Raw genomic sequence first — 26537 nt, 5'->3', positions numbered from 1 at the left:
ATCTAGTGCTTTAGATTAATCCCAAACTACAATTATATCCTATCACCCTTTTATAATCCAAGTCAATCTAAGTAATTAACTCACAACATTAATATACTCATTTCTCTTTATGACTTAAAAAACAAAACAAAACAAAACCAGTATTCAATATGTAAAAACACAAATAAAACCTTTCTTTTGTACTGATTAAAAGCCCAGGTATCTGCTATATGTTAAAAAAAAAACAAAACAAACAAACAAACAAAAAACAAACAAACAAAACAAACAAACAAAAAAACAAACCAGGGCATTTAATCTAACAAAATAGCTTGCACACAGGTTGTTGTATCCTTTATCCCCAAATGGTTTTACAAGACCATTACAGATAAACTCATTTTACCTTTTTTTTTAATTTTTGTTGGCTTTGGAGGCTTCATATTACCAACCACTTTCTCTGCATTAACCTCAGACAGCAGGCCTTCCTGCTGTTCTTCCTCAAAATCATAGACAGACACATCCACGTCTTTGCCCTCCTCCGTGTAACGCAGTTTGCTCTTTTTGGTTTTCTTTGTTTTTTTGGCTGGTGGCTGGTAGTCGGGGTCTTTTTGCCAACTAGGGTCTTCCTGAGGAGGAAGCTCCCCCTGCTCTAGTGTCTCCACTTCTCCATTGGCCCCCACTTTCACCACCTGAAACCCTTCAGGCAAAGGTAAGGTGTGACATATCATCGGTTCACTTTCTGCGAGGCCCTCTTTAGACACTTCATTCTCATAAGCCCCCTGAAGTTCTTCTACTGAAGTGGTAGCAACAGGTACAGTCACAGGAACAGGTACTTGAACAAGCTGAAGCTCTCCTATGTTAATGGGCTGTTCCTCCATATTTACAACCTGCAAGGTTATGATCTGGGTATCGTCCACTGCTGCCTCTGCTTCAGGAGCCACTGTACCCTCCATTACTTCAGTCTTCATTTGAAGAAGGGTAGGATCCAGCTGTTCCATCATCACCATCTGTACACTGCTGTTGACATCCTGGACCACCTCACCCCCATCTGTCTGGTTCTGGGGCAGGTGGCAAGCATCTTCTTCCTGGCCCCCTTCCCGACGTCTCTGGTAAGTCTTTCTTTCCTTTCCTTTAATGAAAGTTTCAGACTCCTCCACAATGGCTTCAACCGCCTCACCTTCCATTTCCCCTTCCTTTATTAAGGAAGAACACAAATTGTTATTTAAGATAATATTTTCCCAAATAAAACCATACACATTTTAAACTAAAAACTCCTTGGTGAATGAATTAGGCATCTATCAATGGTTGTTCAACAGATAATCTGCCTCTTTGAATGGAAGAAAAAAAACAATCTATCACCTAAATTATAAATCTTGCCAATCAAAACAAAACATCTGAAATTGATCAAGACTCTAGATCATACTCCCAATGAACAGAAACCTGGTGGCAGTGGGTGTTAAAATATACTGTAGAAGTGAAGTTCAGTCTAAGAGAAATAATCATTATTAATTCTGGTTTCTTATGAAAATAAATTTTCAAAAGAACAAAATGGGAAAACTAAACCACAACCTATAGACTCGAGTTTTCAATCCGAGGGAACTAAGCCTCCAGAAACAGTTGGCAAGGTCTAGAGATGTTTTAGTTGTTACTACTGGGGTGGGATATCATTAATGGTATCAGATGAAATCATCATATAAGGCACAAGTCAATCTTCTACCACAAAAAATTGCTAGAGCTAGGTATTGTGGCACACAACTATAAAATTAGCACTTGCAGAGCTGAGGTTGGAGGATCAAGTTTGAGACTAGCTTGGGTCACACAATGAGAACCAATCACAACAAAGAGACACTGGACACTAGAAACTTCAACTCTGGACATTTAATTATATTAAAAATTATCAGTAAAGCTAGTTTAAAACTTACGCATCTGGGGCACAGTTTGGTAAAAAAAATAAATTTCAGTCACAAGAAGAAAGTTCAAGATAGCTATTATACAACATACAGAAAATAGTCAATGGACTACTTACTTAAGTGCTCTTACCACAATTAAGTGAGGCAATACATATGCTAATTTGTTTAATTTAAAGAGTTCTCAACACATAGATATTTCAAAATGTTGTACACTACCAATTTTTTTCTGCCAATTAAAAAAATTAATTAAGCTGGGTGTTGTTGTTGCACACCTTTAATGACAGCACTCGGGAGGCAGAGACAGGCAATTCTCTCTGAGTGCAAGCCAGCCTGGTCTACTGAGTGAGTGAGTTCTAGGGCTACACAGAGAAACCCTGTCTCAAACAAAACAAAAAACAAAACAAAACAAAAAAACACAAAAACACAAAAACACAAAAACACAACACAACACAACACAACACAAAACAAAACAAAACAAAACAAAACAAAACAAAACAAAACAAAACAAAACAAAACGTTACTTTAAAAAAATCATGGGAAGTATGGTGTGGTGGTGCATAGCTTTAATCTCAGCGCTAAAGAGGCAGAGGCAGGCAAATCATTGAGTTAAGTAAGGCTAGACCAGAACAGACAGGGATACACAGTGAGACCCTATCTCCAAAAGGAAAAAAAAAAAAATCCCAAACAAAAGACAAACAAAAAAAGTACATTTTATATCTATTTATAAAGCACCAGAAGAAAAGTTTGCTTGCTTTTATGGTTCTAGGGGTCAATTCCAGGGCCTTGTGCCTTGCTGTGTTTACTAAATTCTCCTTTAGATATCCTACTCTGTCATACCGTTTTCCAGAAAGCTTTATTGTGTGGGCTAGGGAGATGGCTCAGTTGGTAAAGCGCCACTGAGGACATGAGTTTGATTCCCAGCACCCACATGAAAAGCTGGGCATGGCAGCTTGTACCTGTAATCATACCGTCAGGGAGGCAGACAGGAGGATCCCAGGGTTCACTGGCTAGGTGAACCAAATAGATGATTCCAGGTGCAGTGAGAGACCCTGTCTCAAAAATAAGGTGGAAAGCAATTGAGTGCTCACTTGCTCACACCTGTGCATACTCTCGGTCTCTCTCTTTCAAACCTTGTTTTAAATTCCAGCACTGAATAAAAACTGAGGATCGTGGTGCATACCTGTAAAATCAGTACTCTGGAGGTGGAGGTAAGAAGATCAAAAGTCCAAGGCCATCTTCAACTACATAACGAGCAAGGACAATCTGGGCAACATGAGACCCAAACACACCTCTTTATGTTCAGATATAATGGCTGAGTGTGCAGGCCTACACTTTCATTTTGGAAGCAGAGACTGAAGAATATTTGTGAGTTTGAGGTCAGCCTGGACGATATAGTAAGTTTCAAGACAGCCAGTGCTATACTCGTAGACCAAGTCTTAAAAAAAAAAAGAAAATTTTGGCCAGGTGGTGGTGGCACACGCCTTTAATCCCAGCACTCGGGAGGCAGAGCCAGGTGGATCTCTGTGAGTTCGAGGCCAGCCTGGGCTACCAAGTGAGTTCCAGGAAAGGCGCAAAGCTACACAGAGAAACCCTGTCTCGAAAAACCAAAAAAACCAAAAAAACCAAAAAGTTATGGGTACACTGCTTACTCTATGAGTTTGGACATGCATACATTAGGAAACCATTCCCATAATCAAAGCATTAAATATATCCAACGTGTCCCTGTATTGCTATCATCCTCTTTCTCCTCTTCATTTCACCCCTGGTGGTAAGAACACTTATCCTTCAGGGGCTGGTGAGATAACTTAGTAATTAAGGGCATTGGTTGATCTTCAAGAGAATCCAGGTTCAATTCCCATTGGAAGCTAACAACCATTTCCAACTCCAGTTCCAGGGGATCCAACTCTCTTCTAGCCTATAAAGGCATCATGCATTCAAGTTGTGCACAGATGCACATGCAGACAAAACAGCCATATATATAAATTAATAAGATAAAAAATGTTTAGGCCAGGCAGTGGTGGCGCACGCCTTTAATCCCAGCACTTGGGAGGCAGAAGCAGGTGGATCTCAGGGAGTTTGAGGCCACCATGCGAATTCCAGGACAGCCAGGACTCTTACACAGAGAAACTTTTGTCTCCAAAAAAGCAAAACAAAACAACAATAAATAATTTTTTTTAAAAAATGTACCCTAACATTTTAAAGTGCACAATACTATATTATTATTAAGTGCATGTATTGTTTTTGTATAGATCTCTAGAGGTACTTAATCCATCTTATATAACTGAAATTTTATATTCATTGAGTAATAATTCCATTTCTCTCTTTTATCATATTTAATTTCTTTTAGTCTGGCCTCAAACTTGATCTTCCTGCCTCAGACTCCTGAGTGCTTAGAATTAAAGGGGTCACTGTCAGTCTATGTTGGAGAGGATGTGGAGCAAAGGGAACACTCCTCCACTGTTAGTGGGAATGCAAATTTGTACAGCCACTGTGGAAATCAGTATGGCGGTTTCTCTGAATATTGGGAATCGATCTACCAAAGACCCAGACATACCACTCTTGGACATATACCCAAGGAATGCTCAATCATACCACAAACATACATGCTCAACTATGTTCATAGCAGCATTATCCGAAATAGCCAGAATCTGGAAACAACCTAGATGCCAGTCAACTGAAGAATGGATTAAGAAAATGTGGTACATATACACAATGGAAAAACAATGACAGCATGAAATTTGCAGGCAAATGGATGGAAATAGAAAATATCATCCTGAGTGAGGTAACCCAAACCCAGAAAGACAAACATGGTATGTACTCACTCATAAGTGGATACTAGACATAAAGCAAAGAACAATCAGACTGCAACCCACAGAACCAGGGAGGCTATATAGCAGGGGGGACCCTAGGATGGCTGTGGCTTATAATAAGTTTTGGTTTTACTCAATTACTGGGCAAGTCTCAACCAAACATTTCAGTATTAGAATAAGAATTTATACTGTATCAAGCTGATAATAGAAAATTAATTAATTAATTAATTAAAAAAAAAAAGGTCACCGTGTTCTATCATAAATTTGCTCATTTTTGAGACAGGGTTTCTCTACATATCCCTAGTTGTCCTGGAACTCACCATATAGACCAGGCTGGCCTCAACTTACAGAGATCTGACTGCCTCCGCCATCATGCCTGTCTCCAGTTTCTATCTCTTAAATCTTGGGAATATCTAGGGTAAAATAATGGGCCAGTGAGATGACTCAGAGGTAAAGGTACTTGCTGTCAGTCCTAATGACCCAAGTCTGATGCCCAGGACCAATGTAGTATCTAGGAGAGAATCAACTCATACAAATTGTCCTCTGGCTTTTCCATGTCCTATGGTACACACACACACACACACACACACACACACACACACACACACACACAGAGTAAAAGTTAATTTAAAAAATTTTAAGGAGTAAAATGGGGATCTGGAGAGATGGCTCCTTGGTTAGGAGTACTGTTGTTCTTCCAGAGGATCTGGGATCAGTTCCCAACACCCACATGGAGCTTGAAACTGGCTGTAATTCCAGTTCCAGGGTATCTGACTCCCTATTCTAACCTCTTTAGGCACCAAGCTTGCAGCTAATATACAAACACACATGCAGGAAAAATACCCACAAACATAAAATAAATCTAAAAATAAAAAAAAAAAACTAATAATAAAATGAATCTAAGAATCATGTAATTTAAAGTAATACTGTTACCTAACAAAAACCACAAGTATATATAAAAGGTTATTGCTAAACAACAATTTAAAGCACTTTTTGTTCTTGCTCTAGTCTTTTGCTATTTTATTAGAGATGTACTTCATCAATTCTCTGTGCAGGCACTGTATCTGTGCTAGCATTGTGGGAAGGGAGTATATAACCTAGAGAAAGAGCCATGACCTGTTTCAGGATGAAGAGTTCAAGGTAAAATAAACTAAGCCTGGAGAAAGGTAATGTGACCAGGCTGAAAGTAAATACTCATCTAAGTTAGAATTGAAGGTCATAAACCCTACCTCAGAAGGAGGGGGAAAAAGAGGACCGAGGACACAGCTCACTGTCAAGGCACCTGGTTAGCACTTATGAAGTCCTAAATTCAATCCCAGTACTGGCCTCCTTCCCACCCGAAGTAAAAGATGTGTTGCACAATTTTTTAATCCCAGCTTTGGGAGGCAGGGGGATCTCTGTAAGCTTGAGGCTGGGCTGGTTCACATAGCGAGTTCTAGGCCAGCCAAAGCTACATAGAGAGATCCTGCTTCAAAACAGTAATTCCTCAAAAGCAAAAAAACAAAAAAAAAACAAAACAAAAAAAACACACACACACACACACACAAAAAAAACAACAACAAAAAAAAACTACCAACACAACAAAACTTGTCTTTTCACCCAAACACTATTCTGTCACCTCCCTCCTTGTTCTGTTCCTTGTTGTTTTTCTCATTTCCTTCAGATCCAGTTCATTCATAGGACAGTAAAGTTTCCTGAGGTTCTGAGGCCATCATTTTATTATGTGTCTGCTAATAAAATAAAGCACATGATTTTGTGCTTGACAGTGTTTCAAAATAGTTGAGTATGGTGATGTACATCGTAATCCTGCTATTCAGGAGGAAGAACCAGGAGGAGTTTGAGGTCAGCCTTGGCTATACAGCAACTTCAAGGCTAGCCTGGGCCTTGAAAGCCTTTGAAAACTTATGTATCTATTTTTTTCAACTGAAGCATCATAGAAATCCATGATGGAGTAGGGAGTCTCAGAAGACAAAGGAAGCTAAGGAAACACAAGACTCAGGAAATTCATGAGATTTAATGGCTCAAGAACCTCAGAAAGTTACAAGATTTATAAGCTCCCTCTTCAAGGTTCTATAAGTAGTGCATAATTACTGGCAGGGAGAAACTTTTCAGCAGGGCTGCCTTCAAAAGTTGGGCAAGGAACAGGAGTTCTGTGGTGGGCCTTTTGGTCACATAGGTGTCTTTGAGTAACCCATGTTCCTGTAAGTAACCCCAATAAACTCACCAATTGGTTCACAGAACTCAAACTAAGAGGATTAATTTCTATGGCTTGTGGTTAGCACCATACCTAAGGTGAATGAACATTTGTTTACTAAGGTGAATGATCATTTGTTTAAGTTACTTCAGGTAACACCATGCAACACACCCTGTCAAAAAACACAAAACAAAACTAGTCTATTTCCTCAAATTTAAAATAAAAGCAAAAACTGCAAGGCCAGACCTGAAGCAATCTCAATCAATCCATCAATCGCTTGCTCGCTCACTCACTCATGTTAGTTATTTCATCAGTGGTGCTGGGGACGTAATCTAGGGATTTCCACACTCTAGGCAAGAATATTACCTCTGACCTATACCTTCAGCTTAGCAACCTTTATTTTTGGACCATTCAACAAAGCCCACCACATAAGTGGAATAGAAATAAGAATGATAAAAACCACATTCTTAGGTAGCCAGTTTGATCTGTAATGCTGTTATCTATTTTCATTACCCTTTGCTCTAAATATCTAAGAGCAAAATAATATAATGTTTAATATAAAGATCTCTTATTAGTTGTTTCACCACAGCTAGAAAAATATAATAAAATGTTACCATAAAGGGTAGGAGTCAAAGGGATATCTGTGGGACTTTATAATTTATCTATAAATTTAACATGTCCAAACACCAGTGTGCCAGCAATCAGTAAAATCTAGTATTCTGACTGAGAAAGAATAACCTCTAAGGTCTCAACAGGAACACTAGAAGTCATGACTAGACAATTTTATATCTTTGTTGGTATAAAAGGTATTAAGCCTTTTCTCTTCCTTTTTTGTTTTTTATTTCAGATAATTCCGTCTCAGCTTCCATGGTATTGTAATTATCACTATGCAGAGGTTTTGCTGGCCTAGGTTTTGCTAGGTAGACCAGCTTGGCCTGGAGCTTATAAAAATCCACCAGCCTCTGCCTCCCAAGTGCTGCCTTTAAAAAAAAAAAAAAAGTTTTCCAGCCGGGCGGTGGTGGCGCACGCCTTTAATCCCAGCACTCGGGAGGCAGAGCCAGGCGGATCTCTGTGAGTTCGAGGCCAGCCTGGGCTACCAAGTGAGCTCCAGGAAAGGCTCAAAGCTACACAGAGAAACCCTGTCTCGAAAAACCAAAAAAAAAAAAAAAAAAAAAAAAAAAAAAAAAAAAAAAAAAAAAAAAAAAAAAAAAGTTTTCCAAATCACACAAGCTCCAAAGTTAATAACCTTGCAAACAAGAGTGATAATCCAAATGCTTGGAGTTAAGAACAAAAAAAGTCCCTATTTATGTTACAGACAGCATTAGAAAAGATAATAATTCCCATGTGGTAAATGTTTAATGGTAGCCCTGTCAGAGAACATCATCCCAGACTATTTAAATATCCCCAGGAAATCTAATGAAGGAGTCTCTATGGCAGCACACACATGAAATCCTACCACTTGGTAGGTGGAGAGAAGAGACCAGGAGTTAATGGTAAGCCTTGGTTACAGTGAGTTGAATGCCACCGTTGAATGCCACAGTTGCTTTTTTTTTTTAAATGAAAATAAAATATAATTAAACTCACAGAGGAAATTTTTTCTTCTACAAGCGTCTCCCCCGCGGCCCCCCCCCCCCCGCCCCGCCCCTTGGGGTTTTGTAGCACACACTTTGAAGAACACAGAAAAACCAATTGTCTGTTGTGAATCTGAAAACTTCAAACATTAAATATTGCAGTAAAAAGAAAAAGAAAAAAAAAATCCAATCTAAAAGAAGTCACTGAATTGTACCCAGGTAGGAAAATAACCAGAATAAAGGAATATAAATTGAAAACAATTGTACTGCCAAGAAATTGAGTTGACAGTACTCAATCAAAGGAATACATGGGACTTACAGCCATGCACATCAGAATCTACTGAAGTCTCAACGAAACAGCTTCTGTTTTTACAGAGAAACAACACATAAAGGAACAAGCAACCAATCTCTGATACTGCTTAGAAATCTTCAGTGCATCTCCTGGAGCAGAGGATTCCTCAGCCTAGCTTTCTCAGAAGTGAATCCCTCCTCTGAATCAATAACTAACCCAATAGTCTAAATCAGCCCTCTCTCCCTTACTCCTCAGGGAACTACACTCCCAACTGCCTTGCCTGTGTTAACTGTTCTAATCCATCTCCTCCCTTCTTGACTCCTGCTTTCAAATACTCAGTTCCCTATTGCTTAAATCTCTCTCCTCTCCTCTCGTTTGTGCTGACCACACCTTCCTAGGTTTTATAAAACCTCTTTTGTGGAATGATACTACGAAAAAGGGGTTTACAACATTGCTTTTCATTTTCCTTGACCTAAGCTTCTTTCTTTAGCTGCTTCCTGTCCTTCCCCGTGTCTCTGAGAGCTCTTCCTTCAGCTTCTTGGAGCACACCAAGGTTCTGTAGTCACTCCTGGCACTATCCTTTTAAATTATCTCCACACTTTCAAACCTGTATCCGCATCTGTTTCAGAGCCTAAAGGCTATCTCTCCACACAGACTACTACCTATTACTTTCTAAACTCAAAGGCACTGGATAGAGAATAAAGAAAGGAAGACTGTCGTCCTCAATTTATCACTAACCAAGAAAATAATTTAGTAAAACAGTTTAACCCTGGGACTGCAGTATCACTATAAAAGGATACATTGTTTCTTTGGGGTTTGGGGTTTGGTTTTGTTTTTCTTGGGCAATGCTTGCAATAGAATCCAGGGCCTTGTACCTCTATGAGAGGCTCTTTACCACTGAGTTATAGTCCTATCACTACAACAGTACTCTCAGAACAGATCCCTTATTGTATCTTCTATCACTACAGAATATCAAAATAAACTAACATTCCATCACCTGCGGAATAGAAGAGGAAGGAGGAGCTTCCTTCAGATTAAGCAAGTGAGATCTAGACAATTGGGAGTTCCCAAGTACTTTCCTGACTTCTTCACAGAGCAGACGCAGAGACCTAACTCGGAGACACCTGAGATCCGTCGTGCTCCCATGCCATAACCTAACTATATATCCTCTCAGGAAGCCTGCTAGATCAAGAACATACCAAGCATACTAAAAGTCCTAAATTCGTTCTCTCTCTAACATCAGAAAAGAGAGGGAAAAAAATCAGGCATAGATGAGCAGCTTTCAGATCTAAGAGGGACAAAGGCATTATACTTAGAAACAGAAAATATACCAGGCACTGGTGGCGCACACCTTTAGTCTCAGCATTCGGAAGGCAGAGGCAGGTGAATCTCTGTGAGTTCGAGTCCAGCCTGGTCTACAGAGCAAGATCCAGGACAGGCACCAAAACTACACAGAGAACCCTGTCTTGAAAAACCCAAAACAAACAAACAAAACCAAAAACAAACAAACAAACACACCAAAAGGGGGAAAAAAAGAAACAGAAAATTTAAGTGATCACCTTAAGCTGAAAAACAAAACAAACAAAAAAGACAAAAGAAAACTACTAAACAGGAACAGTTCAATGGTAGAACAAATGCCTAGCATGCTCAATTCCTAGCACAGCAAAGAAACAAATAAAACCTACGTTGAACAAAATTAAAAAGAAAATAGCAGGGGAGATATAGCAAAGTTAACAGTGTGTTTACCTAGCATGCACAAGGAAGGCCCTGGGTTCAATCCTCAGCAGTATATAAACTGGGAGTGATATCAAGTACCTATAATCCTAGCAATCCAAAAATGGAGGCAGGACAATCTGAAGAAATTCACGGTCACCTTCACCTACACAGGGAGTTTGAGGGAAGCTTGGGCTGTACAGATCCTGTCTTAAAAAAAAAAAAAAAAGTGTATTGCAACTTTTATGACAATACATTAACTTTGTTACATAAAAACAATAAAATTTGTATGAAAAAGGTAAGGGCCAAAAGAGAAAGCTGGGCAAAGAACACAAACAGAAAATTGGTGAAGCTAGGAACAGTTTGCTCAAGTCTATAATCTTCCTGAAGTATAGGCAAGGGACCAGGAGTTCAAAGATGCCCCGTAGTCTATCAGGCACCCTCCCCCGAAAAAAACCCAACAAAACTCCAACTGGTAGTAACAGCAAAGGATATGTATAACTCAGTGGCAGAAGGCTAGCTCAGCATGCCTAGACCCTGGGTCCTATCCTGAGCATCCAATCAAATATACGCCTCAAACAAACGGAAGATAAAAGGGGAAAAAACTGAAACTTCATTAATAATGTAAGAAAAACAGTGTGGCAGCATCTTGGCTGTGGCTGTCTGAACAGTTACTTTCTAATGTTTGTCATGGTGCAGTGAAACTAGTAACTGTTAATGTGAATAAAGAAAAGTATGATCTTGCCAGGCAGCGGTGGCGCACACCTTTGATCCCAGCACTCGGGAGGCAGAGGCAGTACAATCTCTGTGATTTCAAGGCCAGCCTGGTCTACAGATCGAGTTCCAGGACACCCAGGGCTACACAGAAAAACCCTGTCTCAAAAAAAACAAAACAAAAACCAACCAACCAACCAAAAAAAAAACCACTCAAAACAAAACAAAATACAGACTGGGAGGTGTAGCTGAGAGCCTAGTATGTCTGATGTCCAAGGTTTGATCTCTATTACTGCAAAAACAAAGTAACAAACAAAACAGGTTGGGGACATAGCTTGTGTTGTTCACACAAGCATGAGGATCTGAGTCCAATTTCCAGACCCTATCTATGCAAAAAAGCTGGTGGAAGCATGACCCTATTATCTCAGTACTGGGAAGGCAGAGGCAAGATCTCTAGGGCCTGCATGCCAGTCAATAACTGGTGAGCTCAAGATTTAGTGAGGGACCCTAACTCAAAAAGGCAGAAGACAAACAACACCGACCTCTGGCCTCTACATGCACTTGCACACATGGGTGCATATATGTACAAGGATGTGTCATATGAAAAACAAAATGACCTCTGTGGCTAAAGCTTGTAGATCGTTTTAGTAACTGATTACATCTTTCTAAAATGAGGCTCAATTACTCATGATGAATGAAGGAAGATAGGAGTACATGCCTTAGTCCCAACTACATGACAGACTGAGGCAGGAGGATCACTTGAGTTCAGGAGTTTGGAGGCAGTCTGGGCAACATAGACTTTTAAAACACAAAGCTGGGGGCTGGAGAGATGGCCCAGAGGTTAAGAGCACTAGCTGCTCTTCCAGTCCTGAGTTCGATTCCCAGCAACCATATGGTGGCTCATAACCATCTACAATGAGATCTGGTGCCCTCTTCAGGCCTGCAGGCATACATGCACACAGAACACTGTATACATAATAAATAAATAAATCTTAAAAAACAAAAACAAAAACAAAAAACCACAAAGCTGAGTATGATGGTTCAGCTTATACAACACTCAAGAGGCTGAGACAAGATCTTGAAGTTTGAAGCCAGACTGAGTTACACAGCAAGATTGTCTCTAATACACATGTAATAGAAAACCCTTCATAATGGTTGATGCTTACTGAATCAAGTTCAGACTCTCTGGCTTAGCTCCCAGCTTGTACAGTTTGTTCCCATCCTTGCTATTCATTTGACCTCATCTTTGAGCGCTCCCTGCTTGGCATCTCTACACCAGCGTCTGCTGTCTTGTTCTCTTCTAGCTCAAACATCTCCTACATCAAAATCTTTTCAACCTTGACCAGGGCAGCCTGACTTTTTTTTTGCTTTAACTATCTATAACTGTATCTTCCTTCAACAAACCATTAATTTTAAAGGCAAGAATTATGTCTTACTTCTGTATTCTCGAAAGCAATAGCTACAAAACAATGTTAGGTAGACAGCAGATACCCACATATTAGTGCACTGTCATATGAAATATAAATGGTTCTTGCACAAGGCAACTGCAGGAAGAGAAAATGGAAAAACAAAAGACTAATTACATGCTAAGTGAAAGCCTAACAACACGAATTTATTTTCTTCATTGCACTATTTATGTCCTTTTCCTCCCTCCCTTCCATTTTAAGAGACAAAGACTCACTATGTGACCCAGGGTGGCCTTGGAATTCCTAAGCAGATCAGGCTGGCATCAAATTTGCAATCCCACGCCCAGGTATTAATTTTTGACTACATAATTTTAGTAATGTATTATCATATAGGATAATACAGTAAGTGTACTTAATTACTCCTAGAGGAAACTACCCAGATGAGCATGTCATATTCATCATTGCACCATTTAGTCATTTGGAGAAAATAGTTATTGTACTTCAAATAATCTGTTATTGATAAGATACTAAAACTGGGTTGGGCTGGATATGGTGGCATTATTCCTTTAATTCTAGCACTCAGCAGACAGAGACAGGAAGACTAAGGAGTTCCAGGAAAGCCAGGACTACACAGAGATACTGTGAACAAAAACCAAAATTTGAGTTTCATGGTACATGTCTATGATTGTACTTGAAAGGCAGAGATAGAAGGGCTGTTGACAACTTGAAGGTCATCCTGGTCTTCATAGTGAGTTCCAGACTAGCCAGGACAATGCAGAGACCTTTGTCTCAAAACAGAAAGTAAGGCCTGTGTGGTGATGCAAGCACTTAGAAGATGAGGGCAGGAATATCAGGAGTTCAAGACTGTGTCAGGGGCTACAGAGCTGGAAGCCAATCTGAGCTTTATGAAATCCTGTCTCAAAAGCCCTACATGAACAAATAAACGAACAAATGAAGGGGGACTGGGAATAAAATATGCCCAGTGACAAAGTACCTGCCTAACATGAGGGAGTGGGGTTAACAAGACAGTTTTCATATCTCTAGGAGATAAGTTAGGGTATTTAGCAATTATCTGCCACTGAAAATAGACAGTAGTATATTAAACAGTAAGTTTTGGTTTTGTTTGTAAAAGACTCCTGTAGATTGACTTGAACTTATGATCCTTCTGACTTAGCCTCCCAAGTAGCTCAGATTACAAGCCTGTGGTAGCAAACTAGACATAATATATAACTATGCAGACAAAAAAAATAGTAGCTCCAGCTGGGTGTGGTAGTACACACCTTTAATCCCAGAGCTCATGTGGATGAATTTAAAGCTAGCCTGGTCTACATAGCATATACCAGGCCAACTGGGGCTACATAGTGAGACCCTGTCTCAAAAATAAGAGGTGGCCCCAAGTAGTTCAATTGATCTAGTATACACTAAACAATGGGTTTGAATCCCAGCACCACATAAACCATGCAAAGTGGCTCATTCCTACAACTTTAGCACTTGGGAAATAGAGGCAGAAAGATCACAGCTCAAGACCAGCCTGGGGCTACAAGAGAACCTATTTTAAAAACAGTAAAGGAGGGAATAGTAGCCCCAAGTTTTAATAGTTTCAAAGAAAATTTTTAAATTAACAATTAATTATCAAAGTCTAACATGAAGGTCACCCAACAAGGGTCAATATGAACCTGACATCAACAGAAGGCAGAGAACAAAGTAAATACTTTGATTTGCAACTCACTATGCAGTTCAGGCTAGTCTTGAAACTTCTGGAATCTTTCTGCCTCTTGCCTCCTGACAGCTTGGATTACACATGTGCAACCTAATTTATTTTCCATATATTTAAAAAAAAAAGATTTATTTTTATTTCTGTGTGTGTGTGTGTGTGTGTGTGAGAGAGAGAGAGAGAGAGAGAGAGGTGCTGGACCCCGGAACTGGAGTCAAAGTTGTGAGCCACATCATGTGGTCCAGTATTCCTTTTTTAGTTTTTGTTTTTTTTCCAAGATAGGCTTTCTCAGTGAAACAGCCCTGGCAGTCCTGGAACTTGCATTGTAGCCCAAGCTGGCCTTGAACTCAGAGATCTACCTGCCTCCTCCTCCTCCTCCGCAAGCAATCTCAATCTCAATCTCAATCTCTCTCTCTCTCTCTCTCTCTCTCTCTCTCTCTCTCTCTCTCTCTCTCTCTCTCTCTCTCTCTCTCGACACCTCACTGTGACCTAGGCTGATTGTGATCTTCTACCTCAGCCTCCAAAGAGTGCTAGGATTACAAGTGTATGCCACCACACCAGTTTGTAAACACATACCAAACAGCACTCAGAAGGCAGAGGCAGGGGGATCTCTCTGAGTTTAAGGACAGTTTAGTCTACATATCACATTTCATGACAGCCAAGGTCACACAGTGAGTGAGTGGATTAAAACAAATGAAGGGCTTGGAGAGTTGGCTAAAGCACTTGCTGCTCTTGGTTTGTGTTCCAGCAGCTACATGGCAGGCAGTTCACCATCACCGTAAGTAACTTCAGTTCCAAGGGATCCAATGCCCTCTTCTGTCCTCTGTGGGTACCAAGTATGACTGTGGTACACAGACATAAACACAGAAAAAACACCCATATACATAAAATAAAATCTAAATAAATAACTAAATAGAGCCAGGCGGTGGCACACGCCTTTAATCCCAGCACTTGGGAGGCAGAGCCAGTATAATCTCTTAAGTTTGAGGCCAGCCTGATCTACATAGTGAATCCCAGGACAGCCAGAGTCACATAGTGAGACCTTGTCTCAAAAAAAAAAACAAAAGCTGGGCGGTGGTGGCCCACGCCTTTAGTCCCAGCACTCGGGAGACAGAGGCAGGCGGATCTCTGTGAGTTTGAGGCCAGCCTGGTCTCCAAAGCGAGTTCCAGGAAAGGCGCAAAGCTACACAGAGAAACCCTGTCTCGAAAAACCAAAAAAAAAAAAAACCCACAAAAATAAATAATAAAGACGCCCCCCCCCCACAAAAGGAATTTCAAGAACTGCTTAAAGCTACAATTTCTCTCTCTCTCTCTTACAAGACTTATTTGTAGTTTATGTGTATGAGTATTTTGCCTGCACAGATGTATGTATGTGCACCACTTGTGTGCTTGGTGCCCAGGGAGGCCAGAAGAGGGAGTCAGAATCTCTTAGAACTGGATTTACCTCTATTTGTAAGCTGCCATGTGAATGCTGGGAATAGAGGCTCTGTCTCCCACAAGAGCAGCAAGTGCTCAACTGCTGAGCCTTCTTTCCAGCCCCCAAAAGCTAGAAATCTACTTCACCCCTAACCTCATGATGGTAGTGGTGGTGGTGGTCCTGAAGACTGAACCTAGGGCCCTGTAAATGCTAAGCAAGTGCTTAACAGAAACCCAATGCTAGAGTGTAAAGCATGTGCTAGGCCTCTGGTTCATTCCTCAGCACCACAAAAAAACAAAAAACTCAAATTTACTATTATAATCTGGTTTCAAAGGCTCTTTATTAATAGTAGCCTATTTATTATACTTATTAAACATTTGCACAGAGAAAAGAAAAGGTTAATAGGGTAGTCAACATTATTGTCACTGTATCAATGGGAGGCTGGTTCTTGAGCAACATTCTCTACAACCCAACAGTAGGGTAAAGCTAACACCTTGCTTTTCCTTATTTTCCTAATAGTGACTGTGCCAAGAATCACCACAGCCTCCCTTAACCCTGAGAAGCAGCTCAGTCTGTCTTTGGAACAGTCCTACAAGCTTTCATCAGTTAGAATATTAAAGAAAGGAGGTGGTGGCACATGCCTTTAATCCCAGCACTTGGGAGGCAGAGACAAGTGGACATCCTTGAGTTTGAGGCCAGCCTAGTCTATAGAGTGAGTTCCAGGACAGCCACGACTATTACACAGAGAAACCCTGTCTCAAAACACACACACACACACACACACACACACACACACACAGAGAGAGAGAGAGAGAGAGAGAGAGAGAGAGAGAGAGAGAGAGAGAAATATTAAAGAAAGCTGACTCTGTGATAAGCTTATCACTAATAATTACACAAGAGGAATAAATCTCACACACACACAGTAGGATTTATACAGAGCTAACAGGTAAGTTTCTATGTTTGGTGGGGCAACCAGGAGCAGTGGTGCTCACATACACTTTTTTTTGTATCAGAATCACCTGGTGAACTTAAAAAAAAAAATAGAGATTTTGATTCAATGTGAGATGGACAAACCTTATATCCTAAGGGCCCCCATGTCACCAGGCATGACAGCCCATGTTTTTGGTTTTTTGTTGTTGTTGTTGTTGTTTTGTTTTTTGAGACAGGGTTTCTCTGTAGCTTTGGAGCCTGTCCTGGACTAGCTCTGTAGACCAGGCTGGCCTCGAACTCACAGAGATCCACCTGCCTCTGCTTCCTGAGTGCTGGGATTAAAGTCGTGCTCCACCACCACCCGGACAGCCCATGTTTATAATCTAAGCACTCAGGGAAATGGAGATTGGCCTCTTTGATAGTCAGACTCCATTGCCAGCATCCTAGAAAGGGAACAGCTGACTTAAGACTGTAGTCATAGCTCATACAGAATCTATGTTTCATGATCTCAAAGTTGATCTAAAATGTAACACTTTAAATATAGGTTTATTGTTTCCTAATGTGATGTCTGCCCCGCCCCCCCAACCCCCTTTTGAGACAAGGCTTCACACTGGCCTCAAACTCATTGGAATCCTCTTGCCTTCAATTCTGGAGTGCTAAGAATATAAGTGTGAGCTATAATATCTGGCTTGTTCACTTTTTAGATAAAATCTGCAAAGTTGCTAGGCATGGTGGTGCTTGACTTTAATCCCACCACTCAAGAGGCAGAAGCAGGTGAGGTCTCTCTGAGTTCAAGGATTACATAGAGAGACCCTATCTTAAAAAACACACAAAAAAATCTGTAAAGTCATCTCAAACTAATCATATCTCACAGAGGTATGTCTTCAAGTTTCATCTCTATCCTTGAGTACCACCAATACTGAAAGATAACTTTTTTAGGAGAGAAAGGCAAGCTCATAGTTTTGTAATAATGCATCTCCTCAGTATGTGATCAAATTGTACTACCACAATGGCTACTGGATAGAACCAATACCATTTCTAATTGGTTGGGGGGGGGGTTCCTATAAGGTTAACAAGTCAGAAATCTCACAGCTTATATTCAACATACTTATACCTCACAGCATAATGGTAAGAATAAATAGCAACATAATGCTCTTAACACAGATCAAGAGTTGGGAACAATCCCCAATATTCTCAGCGAGTATAACAGTGTCATAGAATAGAATATAGACAATAAAAGAATGAACAGAAAAATCTGAAAAGCAAAGACACATGTATACTATGTAATACTCATAGAAATTTGAAGAACAAAGGAATATTAGATTTCTAAAACAACTTGTCAAACAGGTCACTTTTTAGAAATACTGTGTTCTGTTTTGGAGCACCAAAGAAGTTTCTCTGTATTGTAGAGAGACTAACAATGGACATCCAGTAATGAAACCTGACCCTAAAAGTAGTAGCCAATGATATATATCTATGGAGAAGGTCATACATGTACATGAAAATCCAGGGATCCAGCCAAATGCAAGGAATGTGGATACAAAATAATGTTAGAACTGTGTGGGAGGCCAGCTGGGAGATCAGCTCCCACATTTTACCTCAGGAATGAGGGATAAGAGATTTAGATAGAAGGATAAAGGGGAGAGAAACAGAAACAGATAGCCTTGGGAGGGTCTAGATCTACCAGCTCCTTCTGTCTCTTCTAAAGGGATATTTATAGGAATGCCAAGGAGTACAGCAAAAGACCTCCTCTCAGCACAGCCAAGTGCAGACCCTTTCCAATCACCTAGTAACCATGCACGAGGTCAAGCAATAGTCTTAATGCAGCTCTGCTGGGTAAAGCAAACTCAGATCTCACTAGGAAACCTTTGTGGGCCTCCACAGAACTGGAATTACAGATGGCTATGAGCCACCAGATGGGTGCTAGGAATCCAATCCTGGTCCTCTGCAAGAGCAGCAAGCACTGAGATAGCTCTCTAGCTCCATGACAAGTTTTCCCCAGTACTGGGAATTGAAACTGCCTCACACACACTAGGAAAGAGTTCTGCCACTCTGCTATATTCTCAACCCTCAAAAATCAATATAAAGTGTTAAATAAAGGTCTAAGCTGGGGCTGGTGAGACGGTTCAGGACATAAAAGCACTTGCAACCAAACCTAATGGCCTGCATTTGATCCCCAGAATTTACTTGGTAGAGAGAACTGACTCATCCAAGTTGTCCTCTGACCTTCCATATGCATAACAGCACAAGCATGTATATTCCTGTATATGTGCGCATGCACGCTGCAAGAGTTAATGGCAGCTAGGCATGGCGGTGTATGCTTAAGTGGTATATGGCTAGGATTCCAGCACATGGGAGGCTGAGGCAGCAACAAAAGTATCACTTCTCTCAAATGTTTCTACTGTGATGCCCATAAAAAACACTTTCCTAGGTCTGGAGAGATAAGCACTGGCTTCTCTTCCAGAGGACCCAAGTTCAATTCCCAGTACCCACATGGCAGCCTACAACTGTAACTTCAGTTCCTGAGGATTCAACACCCTCACACAGATATATAAACAGACATCACATGCAGGCAAAACACCAATATATATGAAATTAAAAAAACAAAACAAAACAAACCACTTCCTACCAAAGGTACTCATAACTCATTTTGTTGAAGACTTTATTTTTCAGAACAGTAATACAGCTTGCATTCTACTTGAAAAAAATCTGACTTGGCCGGCGGCGGTGGTAGCACACACTTTTATTTAATCCCAGTGCTGGGGAGGCAGAGGCAGGAGGATCAATGTGAGTTCAAGGCTAGCCTGGTCTACAAAGCAGATGCCAGGACAACTAGCATCTGTGTAACAACTGTTACACAGAGAAACCCTGTCTCAAAAAACCACAATTAAATTTAATTAAATTTAAAAAAATGTTGACTTATTTAAATATAAATTTTGTTTTGAGACAGGGTCTCAATAAGTAGCCTTGGCTGGCTTGGAACTTTCTATGTAGATCAGGCTAGCCCAGAACTCAGAGATTTGCCTGCCTCTGCCTCTCTAGAACTGGGATTAAAGGCATACACCACCACACTTAGCAAATCTAACAATTTTCTAAAGTTACTTCTAGCTAAATTATTTAACTTGCTATACCCTAAATTAGCATAATTTAAGCTCTAGGAAATGGTCATTTTTATGTTTGGCTTCATGTACCATAAAATTATATCACTTTGTACTTTGAAGGCATTCATATCCAAATTTGAAAAATAGGGATCTAATACAGTTAAGTCAACTAATAACATGTAAAAATAAGCAACATGCTCCTATCTCATTCCCCAAACAGTTCTTCAAATCAGTACTGCCTCTCCTTTCAGCAGCTTATTAGTATGGGATCAGCATCAATCACCATTCCTTAAAGAACCTGCAGGGCATAATTTATGGAGCAGAATACTACTATACAGACCTTGGCTTCCTATTTAAAAACAGGCTTGCAGAATTGACCTTTCATTCCTAGTCCCTTCTCTGTTCCAGACAAAGCTTATAAGAAAAACTCTAGTAACCACTTAGATAATACACTCAAATTCAATTTACTTAAGAGTAGCATTTGAAGTCTCCGTTTTTTAAGGTGGGTGAGATGGCAGAGCAGGTAAAGGGGCTTGCCAACAAGCCTGAAGAACTGAATTCAACCCCTGGAGCCCTACAGTGAGAAGAGGATGATGCCCAAAACCTGTCCTCTAACCTCCACACAAGTTGTAGCAGACTCCCACTGACTGACACACACACACACACACACACACACACACAATAAACAAATGTAATTAAAAAAAAAAGAACTTCCAACTCTTAATTCCTTTTTACTATTACACAAATGTAATTATTTTACATTTTCCCCCAGGGGTAAAAAAGATGCTTTTGTTAGCATGAAAGGAAGTAATTTAATCTCAAATCCTACTTAGTTATTTAGAAATCTCAAAGCAGAACAGACCCCAATTTTATAAGGTCTTTTCTAAGTACCCATGCAAAAAGCATAGATTAACAAAAATTGATAATGACTATCACACTACAAGGCAAACACGGGCCAGTTAGACTAACTCCAATTAAGAAAAATTTTATCCCAGACACTGGATTCTCCAAAAACAAAATCACATCTGTTACATATCAAATTCATAAAACTATAAACTGTCATTTACCATTTCACATCATCTCCTAATGGTCAAAATATATAACCCAAAACTTTCTACAGAAAAACATAGTTATCTGCCCTGTCAACCACCTAGTATATAGCACTACAGTTTCATACCCAGGATAATATAGCTTACATGCTCTCAATTACCCAATGTGCTATATCTCCTATGCTGAAAATTACCTAGAAAATCCTCTAGACCCAAGAGGGTGGCATCACCTCATACTCTTTCTTTCCCCTGGTACTGGGGAGTGAATCTTGGCTTTAACATTACACCTTTTAGGCTCCTGAGTGCTGGCTGGGATTACAGGCAGATGCCGCCATGCCTATCTTTTTAGGTTTTTATTTTCCCCAGGGTGTCCTTCAACTTGTGATTCTACCTATGCTGGAGAAGCAGGAACCACAGGCCTGCACCACTGGGTCCAGCTTGTCCCTTTTAAAGAGCAAACAATGGAGCCAGGCACTGGTGGCGCACGCCTTTAATCCCAGCACTCGGGAGGCAGAGCCAGGCGGATCTCTGTGAGTTCGAGACCAGCCTGTTCTACAGAGTAAGATCCAGGACAGGCACCAAAGCTACACAGAGAAACCCTGTCTTGAAAAACCAAAAAAAGAGAGCAAACAATGGAAAAGGCATTTACCTCTCCGTGGCTGCAAAATCAGTTTGAGGAAGGAAAACAGAACCCAGCTCTCCAGTCCCTAGCTCCAAGTCTGTCTGCTAGTGCATCATGTTCTTTGGTTCTAGGTTTGTGGTCATTCTAAAAGAAAAGCAGAAATCATTTAATGAAACAGCAAATTTACATAAACACACCAAACAGCATAAAAAGGGTAGATTGATGTGATTGGGAGGAAAAAACAATAGACCAGCTAGTTGTGATAATGAAGGCCTAAATGTCCGAATCTGGGAAGCAAAGGCAGGAGGATTGTCAACAGTTCAAAGCCAGCGGGAGATACAAAGCAAGATCCTATCTCAAAAACAACAAAACCCCCACCACCAGGCAATAAACTGTTCATGTATTAACTGAATGATTCTATGAATACCTATCAGGCCAACAATACAACATTCATTTACTTTTCAGACATTCAATGAATATATACAGATAGATTAAAAAGATTTATGATTGCTAAGACAGTATTCCATTATAATCATGGCACATTACACTCAAACTACCAAAAATTAATTCTTACAGCTGAAATAACAATCCTTTAGCAGTTTCCTTATCTTCAGTAAACAGTGAGTAGTGTTACCGATAAGTTTGCAGCACAAACTGGTAAGCTTAACAAGGGACATAGAGAAGCTTCCGAAGACCTTTGAAAATCCTAGAACAATAATCAAATCCTTGTTTTAATGAACATTTTTCCTCCCCTAAACTACAAATAAACTGCCGTGCTTCAAATAATGACAGAAAGGAATCTATCTCTATTTAAAAAAAATAAAGAGCCAAGCCTGGTGACCAATGCCTTTAATCCCAGCATTCTAGACTCTAGGTCAGAGGCAGGAAGATCTCTCTGAGTTTGAGGCCAGCCTGGTCTACACAGTAAGCTCCAGGACTGCCTCAACTACTTGAGATCATGCCCCACCCCCATCCCCCCCACCCCCCACAAAAACAAGGAAAGAAAGAGAGGAAAAAAGAAACTCCCAAGTGAAGTACTCTCTGAAGAGTTTTCAAAGACAGTGATATATACCCATAGGCCCAGGCTGAAGTAGGATTGAGTTTGAGGTGAGATTACCTCAAAAAAAAAAAAAAAAAAAAAAAAAAAAAAAAAAAAAACAACAAAAAAAGGCTGGAGGGATGGCCTAGAGTTAAGAGCACTTGCTCTTGCAGAGGACCCAGGTTCAGTTCCCAGCACCCACATGTTAGCTCTCAACTGTCTGTAACTCCAGTTCCAGGGAATCTGACCCCACCTCTGACCTTTGTGGGCACATGGAAGGTATGCACATGGAATATATACATACATGCAGGCAAAAACATTCATACACATAAAATAATCTTTAATGGCAACAAAAAGTTTTCAAAGAATTCGGTATATAAAGTACAACGAAGAGGAGATCCCTCTCATAATTTAACTAGCTCAATAAAATAAGCTGATATAATACTTTTAAAACTCAAGAAAAAAAAACCCTCAAGATAAAGCGATAGCATGGCTCTTCTGTTATTTTTGTCTAAGAAACAATTTCACATTGAAGTCCATAACACCAAAGGCAATAGAATTTACATCCCTGAAAAATTTAAAGTTATAAATATCAAGTATATGAAAAATATATCACCACTCTTGAGGTGTATATCAATAGACTATATAATGTCACATCTTTGCATTCAAACACTAAACCACTGGGGGAAAAAATGTACCATGATACTGGCCAGAAAGATCTGAAGACAGTGACTAGAAAAAGTCTGTATGGTATTTACCACAACCTCTTAGGATGCTATATGCCTGTAATTCCAACACTTGGGAGGCAGGGGCCGGATGATGACTGAGTTTGAGGCCAGCTTAATCTATCTACATCAGTGGTTCTAGGCCAACCAGGGCTACATATATAGCCCTATCCCACAAGTTTAAAAAATTTTTTACAAAATAAGAGATTTATTTTTTATTTTATGCATGAATGTTTTGCTTACATGTACGTAAGTAGATGGAGGTCAGAACAGGATGGTGAATAATGCCTAGAACCCGGAATTAGAGATGGTTGTGAGCCACCATGTGGGTAACAAGAACAGAATCTGGATCCTTGGCAAAAGCAGCAAGTGCTCAACACTACTGAGCCATTTCTCTAGTTCCAGAAGGGTTTTTGCTGTTTTGTTTTGGTATTTTTGAGACAAGGTATCATTACACAGACTTGGTTAGTCTCAAACTCATCCAGCCGCAGCTTCTTGAGTGCTGAGATTATAGGCATATACCTCCACGCTTGGCTTTAAGTGGTCTTGAAAATAAATTTAAAATGACAAAACTACATATCTGAGAACAGCTATCTAAGGCCGGACATTCATAAGTAAGAATACATTTCCATGTATTTATTTGGGAGCTGAGTGGCCCCCAAAAAGTTAAAAACAACAACACAAAAAAAAAAAAAAAACAAAAAACAACCCCACTACATTTTATAATTAAAAAAAAAAAAGCTATCTTCAATGTTGCACATATTTGCCTCTATTGTTCTTCCTAAACTTGGAAGTTCCTTTTTAGTCTTGAATCATGACAAGTATAAGCTATCTGAAGGGTCATTTTTACCAAGTTTCAAGTCATCTGGAGCCAAGACATGTACATAGGATATAAAGTTGGACAAATCAGGATTCCTACATTGTGGGATAGCTGTGATGCCAGCAGCAACCCCTAGGAGAAAAAAAGGCTCAAAAGGTAATTTTCTGCCAGTCAGTAAAAGTGTGCAAGATTCTGCCATAGAACTCCTCCCTACAGCATTAGTCAGCCACATGTAGACTTTGCCAAGGAACTCCCAAGACAATCATTAGTCCCAATTCCTTTAATTCTCAATATCCTAAAAAAAGAAAAGAAAAAACAAACAAAAAAACCCCCCTAAAACTCTTAGAAAACATCTTAAGGTTAACTTTTACACTTAAAAAATTTCCTTACAAGGTTGGAGAGATCTCTAACGAGAACTTTCCAATTACTCTTAAATAAACAGGATTTCCTTGTACAGGCAGACAGTCATGTACCTGTGTCATGTTATAGGTTTAAATTAAGTAAGTCCATGGGCTGGGCAAAACGGCTATGTGGGTACAATCTACTTCCAGGAAAGTCTGAGACTTGAGTTCAGAATCAAGTAAAAGCCCAGGGTAGTAGCCCACACCTTTAATCCCAATACTCAGAAGGCAGAAAGATCAAGTGTGAGTGAGGTCAGCCTGGTCTACATAGTCAGTTCCAGGACAGCCAGGGCTATGAAGAAAAACCCTGTTTCAAATAGAAAACGGGGGTGGAGGTTGGAGGTCCAAAAGTCAGGTGCAGTAGTCCAGGACTTCAATCCCAGCACTCAGGAGGATCTCTGTGAGTTCAATACCAGCCTGGTCTACATAGTAAGTTCCAGGACAGCCAGGACTATTACAAAGAGAAACCCTGTTCCAATACACAGGCCCAAAAAAATTTAAAATAAGTAGGCCCTTTGGGTTATCTTGCATTAATTCATTCCCATTTATTTTCTTCTCTTTTTTTTTGGGGGGGGGGGGTTCGAGACAGGGTTTCTCTGTGTAGCTTTGCGCCTGTCTTGGAACTCTCCCTGTAGTCCAGCCTGAACTCACAGAGATCCATCTGGCTCTGCCTCCTGAGCTCTGGGATTAAAGGTGTGGGCCACCACCGCCCAGCCCCATTTATTTTCTTTTAGTGATTTATTTGTTTTCTTTCCATTTTAAAAATCTTGATCGTATAAAATAATGGACTGGATCTCATGACATTTCAAATATACTGTGTCTTGCTAATATTTGCCATTTGTTTGTTGTTGTAGTACTGGGGACTAAACTTTGCCATGAACTCCTGACCAGTCTTACCTTTTTAAATGTGTCAGGATTCAAGCTTGTAATCCCAGATATTAGGGAGTTAGAAGGATTTAATGTGGGAGGCCTACCTAAGCTACATAGTAAATTCAAGGCCAACCTGGGCAACTTAATGAGAAACTTCATCAAAAAAAAGGGGGGGGGCAGGGGGAGCTGGGCGGTGGTGGCACACACCTTTAATCCCAGCACTTGGGAGGCAGAGGCAGGTAGGCCTGTGAGTTCAAAGCCAACCTGGTCTACAAAGTGAATTACAAGACAGACTCCAAGTTATCATGGAGAAACCCTGCCTGGAAAACCAAAAATTGGAGGCAGAGGCAGGCAGATCTCTGTGAGTTTGAGGCCAGCCTGGGCTACCAAGTGAGTTCCAGGAAAGGCACAAAGCTACACAGAGAAACCCTGTCTTGAAAAACCAAAAAGAAAGAAAAAGAAAAAATTAAGAAATAAAAATAAAAAGGGGTTTTGGATGTAGCTGAGGTAGAGAGCAAGCACTCCTTTAGCTTATTCAAGGCCCTGAGTTCAAACCCCAGTACTACAAACACAAATTCCAACTACTCTCTGCCAAGACAGTCTCGGGTACCAAAGGGTTGGCCTATACTTGCTATAAGGTTAAGGATGACCTTGAACTCCTATCCTCCTGCCTCTACTTCCAAAGTACTGGTATACCCCACCACTGGAGTTTGTGCAGCTTATTTTAATAAACAAATATGTCACCTGCCAAACACAAAACTTGACAGTAAAACTTTAAAGAATGTAATAAATTACATAGTTGGATCTAGCGTATTAGAAGAAGAAAAAAGAAATACGGTTCTACTAAAGCCTGGCATTCCATCGACACTACTACATTTAGTTACTCAATGCAATTTTATTGTGGGGGAGGGTGAGGAAGAACATTCTGGAGTTCAAAGGAGGGATGAAATGCTGAATGACTAAGAACATACCTCAAAGGTAGAACACTTGCATGGCATGCACAAGCACCACAAAAAACAAAGTTGCACAGGATTTCAATGTGACTAGTAAGTCCTAACTAGCTGGGAGAATCCTAGGATATTTAAGGGAGGGGGATGGGAGTGTTGAAATAATTGCATACAATGTGGGTTGCCAAGACCTACCAACTGAGATCACATACAGTGAATAGCACGTTTTTTTCTTAGTATCAAGATGTTTAAAGCAAGCTATGCATGTCAGCACACCCCTAATCCTAGCACTCGGGAGACAGAGGCAGGTGGATCT

The 26537-nt window shown here is 40.2% G+C and overlaps 1 protein-coding gene across 2 annotated transcripts in view; it reads right to left on the bottom strand.

Moving 5' to 3' along the window:
• Positions 1 to 26537, bottom strand: part of Ctcf (CCCTC-binding factor) — a 47480-nt gene that overhangs the window by 19132 nt on the left and 1811 nt on the right. For both annotated transcript variants that reach the window (XM_006986810.4, XM_006986811.4), the window contains exons 2-3: positions 21447 to 21563; positions 380 to 1169 (exon numbers count right to left, since the gene is read on the bottom strand). In XM_006986810.4, the coding sequence (XP_006986872.1) occupies positions 380 to 1160 (781 nt within the window). In that variant the 5' untranslated portion in view covers positions 1161 to 1169; positions 21447 to 21563. The remainder of the gene's footprint in view (positions 1 to 379; positions 1170 to 21446; positions 21564 to 26537) is intronic.

The sequence above is a fragment of the Peromyscus maniculatus genome, chromosome 5 (assembly GCF_049852395.1).
Source record: "Peromyscus maniculatus bairdii isolate BWxNUB_F1_BW_parent chromosome 5, HU_Pman_BW_mat_3.1, whole genome shotgun sequence".
NCBI classification, from domain to species: Eukaryota; Metazoa; Chordata; class Mammalia; order Rodentia; family Cricetidae; genus Peromyscus; species Peromyscus maniculatus.
The sequence above is the reverse complement of the archived record's forward strand: the minus strand, read 5'-3'. Positions and strand labels throughout refer to the sequence as shown.